Source organism: Gracilinanus agilis, unplaced genomic scaffold, assembly GCF_016433145.1.
Source record: "Gracilinanus agilis isolate LMUSP501 unplaced genomic scaffold, AgileGrace unplaced_scaffold42890, whole genome shotgun sequence".
NCBI classification, from domain to species: Eukaryota; Metazoa; Chordata; class Mammalia; order Didelphimorphia; family Didelphidae; genus Gracilinanus; species Gracilinanus agilis.
This window is the reverse complement of record NW_025376789.1, coordinates 464-5,404: the sequence shown is the minus strand read 5'-3', so window position 1 is coordinate 5,404 and position 4,941 is coordinate 464. Positions and strand designations below refer to the sequence as shown.

At 52.5% G+C, this 4,941-nt stretch overlaps 1 protein-coding gene across 1 annotated transcript; it reads right to left on the bottom strand.

The window, feature by feature from the left end:
• Nucleotides 1–1,644: 1,644 nt before the first annotated feature.
• On the bottom strand, nucleotides 1,645–2,987 carry KCNJ10 (potassium inwardly rectifying channel subfamily J member 10). The gene has a single exon (XM_044684126.1). The coding sequence runs from the start codon at nucleotides 2,985–2,987 to the stop codon at nucleotides 1,848–1,850; it is 1,140 nt and encodes a 379-aa protein (XP_044540061.1). The 3' UTR covers nucleotides 1,645–1,847.
• Between the last annotated feature and the right edge of the window lie 1,954 nt (nucleotides 2,988–4,941).

The window sequence follows — 4,941 nt, the reverse complement described above, 5'->3', positions numbered from 1 at the left end:
CTCTCTCTCTCTCTCTCTCTCTCTCTCTCTCTCTCTCTTTCTCTCTCTCTCTCTCTCTCTCTTCTCTCTGTAGAGACAGGGTCTCCCTCTCAGCCACCTCATTTAGTGCCATTCCACAAGGACTCTACAAAACTCGTCCCCATTACCTGCCAATAGGGATTCCCTCCACCGATAGGGAGGCTTCCATCAGCCCAAGAACCCGGGTGGCTAGGGAACTGATCACAGATTTGGTGTTGGAATAGGCCACCTCATTTGCAAATGAAGGAACTGAGACCCAGAAAATGATTTGCCCCAGGTCATCTATGTAGTAAGTGGCAGAACCAAGATTTGAACTCAGGTCCTTTGACTCAAACCCAGTATTCTTTCTACTGAATCATACTGCCATCCCTGGGTGGGCTGTAGTCCAGTACTATTCCTCTGAAAAAGCTTGCATATTAAGCACCTGGGGCTCTTCTCTGAGGGGAAAAAGAGCATTGGAACAAGACGGATTCTTTTCATTTTTCTCTGCGTCCCAGGCAATACCATGCTCTTCTTTCTGAGGGCATTCAGGTCTTTAGCTAATGGCCTAGGAAGTAACTTGTACTTTTCAGAAGAGTGACTGGAAGTGTTAATAGTGGCTTCCAACCACAGATCTTGGCTTCTGTCCAGTCCTCAGCAGCATAGCACCAGTTCCTTAAAGGCACACCCCCAAGAGACTCTACCCAAAGGCCTGGTGTATGAAGAACTTGCCACTTGGTGAGATTTGTCCAATTTCACTAGAGCTTCTGGGCCCTGAGATCTGGTCTTCAGTGTCACAAAGAATAAAGAAAAGTCCTTCTTCTCTCACCAGTTCCCATTGACCTTGGGAAACAGAGCCAGGATAGTAGGGGGAAAGGACCAGTGAACAAACAGGTTAGAAGGGAGAGGTCCAGCTTCTGTCTGTAATATCATCTTAGCTCCTTTCCTTAGCATTCAGACACCTGACCCCTTCCTTGGGGAATGAGGTGACCAGGGCCAGACCTCTCATGGGACACCTTGGGAAGCCTAAGGAGATAAGCACCTGGAATTTGGACTATATCTCTTTTCCATTGGTCCTCAGTTTGAAGAATCTTAGACTCTATGTGTGATTGTGGCATGACCATGTGTTGTGGTCATTTATTATGAAATATTCCAATCTCTGGGAATGTTGGCATTGAAGGAGGGATAAGTCAGATCTGGGATATAGGGAGAGAGTTTACTTGGGGAATTGGGAAGGAGCAAACGGTGGTTATCAAACCCAGAGGTTTGGGCCAGAGTGGGAATCTGTCTCATCAGAAGAGGAAGCAGTGAATTCCCTTGGGGGATACTGACAGGTTGAGGCTTGATCCACTGCCAGGTCCTAGCATCAGGCATATCTAAGTGTGCAGTCCCCAGAGTGACCAGCAGGAAGAGGCTGGCCTCAAGGAACTAGTTGGGTGGGAAGGTCAAAAGGTTAAGTCCTCCATCCTCAAGGCACCAAGCTTCATAAATGGAGCATCCATCCATCCATCCAACTGCACAATTCTCTTACAGAGTCTCCAGAATGGCTGAGATTTCTTAAGCCTTCTCAGCCCAATCTCCTTTGTCCCAAACACCCCAAACCCTGGCTTAGAGGTGGGGCTCAGATTCCAAAGGGGGACTATTCCCTCAGGCTGGCCTAGACAAATTACAGGCCACTGGGTGGAGGGAGATGGGATTAGGAAAAGGGTGATCCTGAGGCTCTCTCCAATGAGCCTGGGTAGGATACCCCGTGGAGCTGGGAGAGAGAACAGGCATGAGATGGGGGTAGGGTAGAACCAGAGAAAATCTCCTCTGGCCGAAAGGGGCGAGGGAAGTGGGAGTCAAAGCAGTCAGACGTTGCTAATTCGTACACTGAGGGCACTGCCCTCCTTCCCTTCCTGTTCCCTGAATGACTCCTCTAGCTTGAGCTTTTCGGGGTCCCCATAACGGACGGTGGTATCTCGGAGGCCACCAGGAGGGGTCACTTTCACAACCTGGTCAAACAGACTGAAGTCAGCCACATACTTGCCACTGGCTGAGAGGGAGATGGCAGGGGTGAACTCGTAGCCCCAGAGGATCTCCTCCGGCAGGTAGGACGTGCGCACCTGGCACGTGGCACTGGTTGATTCCACCGTCCCACTGAGGATCAGCACCAGCTCAAAGTCCCCCTCCCCGCTGCGAAGGGGCAGGTCCCGCAGGGGGCTGGATTCGTCCACCACATGGTAGAAGGTAAGGGGGAGGATGAGGAATGGGCTGTCAGAGGCTGTGTCCACCTGGAAGGCCACGTTGACCTGATTGAGCCGGATGCTCTCCCCCTCCTTGGTTAAATGGGTCTGCAGCAGCTTACCTGTCACCTGGCAGCCAATGAGGAGACTCTTGCGCATGTTGGCCACGCGGATCATGAGGCAGGGCTTGCCGTCGTGGGTGGCCACCACCGCATGCTGGCTGAAGCGGATGGTCTCAGCCCTCTTCTTAGGCCGGGCGATTTTGGCCAAGAAGGTCCCCGTGATAAAGATCTCCAGGATGGTGGTGAGCACCAGCTGGGCGATGAGGAGGACAATAGCCAGGGGACACTCCTCGCTAATATAGCGGAACCCGTAGCCGATGGTGGTCTGCGACTCGAGGGAGAAGAGGAAGGCCCCTGTGAGCGTGTGTACCTGCACCACGCACGGCGTGTGGTTGGCGGGAGGGCCCAGCTCCAGCAGGTCTCCGTGGGCCACGGCCACCAGGTACCACACCACCCCGAAGAGAAACCAGGTGCCCGCGAAGGTGGCCGAGAACAGGAGCAGCTTGTAGCGCCACTGCATGTCGATGAAGGTGGTCCAGAGGTCCTTGAGGTAGAGGAAGCGCTTGTCGGCTATGTGCTCCATGCGCACGTTGCTCCGGCCATCCTTGGTCAGCACCCGGCGCCGGCGCAGCCCTGGGCCCATGAGCGGCCGGCTCTCTGTCTGGGTGGTCTGGCTGTAGTACACCTTGGCGACTGAAGTCATCTGGAGAGGGAGACAGCGTGGCAGAGGTTAGACAGGACCCCGGCCCTCCTCTGGCAGCCACCCACCCCCACACGCTCTCTGAAGTGTTGATGCTTTCCAAGGGGGGCCTCAGATTTGACCACAGTATCAGCCCACGATTGTCTTTGATGGGGGTGAGGAGAGACTGCAATGGGACCCGCTGTTCCTAAATAGACCCCATCCCCATTAGGAACCATAGCTCATTCTCTGAGGCCTTTTAGCTCTAAGATAGGGTTCTGCTCATCCTGGGGTCTGTCATCAGGGCTGCCCACTGCCCCAGTGCAAAGAATTTCTATCCGAGGTCTTGGGCTTGAATCCTGCCTCTGCCACTACTGGTGTGTCTTAGGGCAAATCACAAGCTCTCTGGGCCTCAGTCTCCTTACCTGTAAAATGAAGGAGATGTCTCTAAGAGCTTTCCAGCTCTCAAACTGGGACTCTGGCTATGACTGTCCCCATTCCTTAAACCCAGTGAAGATGCAGAGATATCTAGCCATCTCAAAAATAATCATTGCTGGGGCAGATAGGTGGCACAGTGGATAGAGAGCCAGGCTTGGAGACAGAAGGACCTGGATTCAAATGTGACCTCAGCTGTGTATGACTCTGGGTGAGGCACTTAACCCCGATTGCTAAGCCCTTCTGTTTTAGAATTACTACTAAGAGAGAAGGTAAGAGTTTTAAAATAACACTAATAATAGCTGATATTTATATAGTGCTTTAAGGTCCACCTCTAACACATGCAGGATGTGTGATCCTGGACAGGTCACTTAACTTCTCAATGCTCTAGGCAGTTTTAAAAGACTATACATTGCAGAGAAGGTGCTGACTGACATTGGTAAAAGGAATTTTTTCATCCATTCATTCTCTATATGATAGTGCACTCACAATTCCTGGCCATTTTTGCACATTGTCACTTGATCTTTACAAAAAAACCTGCAGAGCAGTTCCTACAGATATTGCCATCCCTCTTTGACAGCTGAAGACATTGAGATTCAGAGATGGCATCTCTCCTGACTCCGAGTCCAGCACTCAGTCTGCTTCCCCACGAGATCTCAGAAGCTGCTCTCCCTGTGCCGGCTAATGACATTATTCTCTAGGTTGTTAATCTCGTGCCTAAGGGATGCCATGTGTCACAGGTACCATCAGGACACAGGAAACAACAGTGAAGGAAGGAGCTCTCCTGTGGGGAAGAGTGGTAGACTTCAAACTTCCTGGCCCAAAGAGGAAGGCAAAAGGAGGGCTGAGTGCCAATCACTGGGGGGGCTGACCAGGCTCCAAAAAGACCTCATACTCCCAGGAAGACGGGCCACTGCGGCCTTCAGAGTATCCAACAAGCTGCTGCTTTTGCCTTCCCCGATTTTTTGAAAAATTTTTAAAAGAAAGGAGTGATTCTCTCTGGAACATTATCACAATAACAACAATTATGCCAGAGCTTCCTAGGAGAGTTATTCTCATTGGTCCCAGGCTTTCAAGGGGAAATAGCTGTGCTGCCTTTGCAGGGAGCCGGGAGGATCAAAGGCAGAGCCAGCCTCTCACAGCTCCATCTTCATGGGCAGCAGAGCCTTTGGCTTGGAGCTGGCCTGTTTGCCACCTCCGCCTGTTGTCTGCCACCTCCAGTTGTTGTCTCTGCTGGTGCCAGCTGTTTTATCTGCCTCCATCTGTTATCTGATGCCCCCAGCTGTTGTGTCGCCACCTCCCACACCCGAGGGACTTGGCTCCTCGTGGAGAGCCGGGGCCAGGAGTGGCTGCGAAGGACTCTCCTCTCATCCCTCCACCTCTGCACTGGGCCCAGACATGGGGGAAGGCAGGCGGGCCACGGCTCCAGCGACAGAGACGGGATGTCCCGCCTCTGACCCGGCTTCTACCACCAGAGGGTGATGTTGTCCCAGGAATAGTCTCAGCCCTCTCTGGGACTCAGACCCAAGCCCAGAGGAGATCC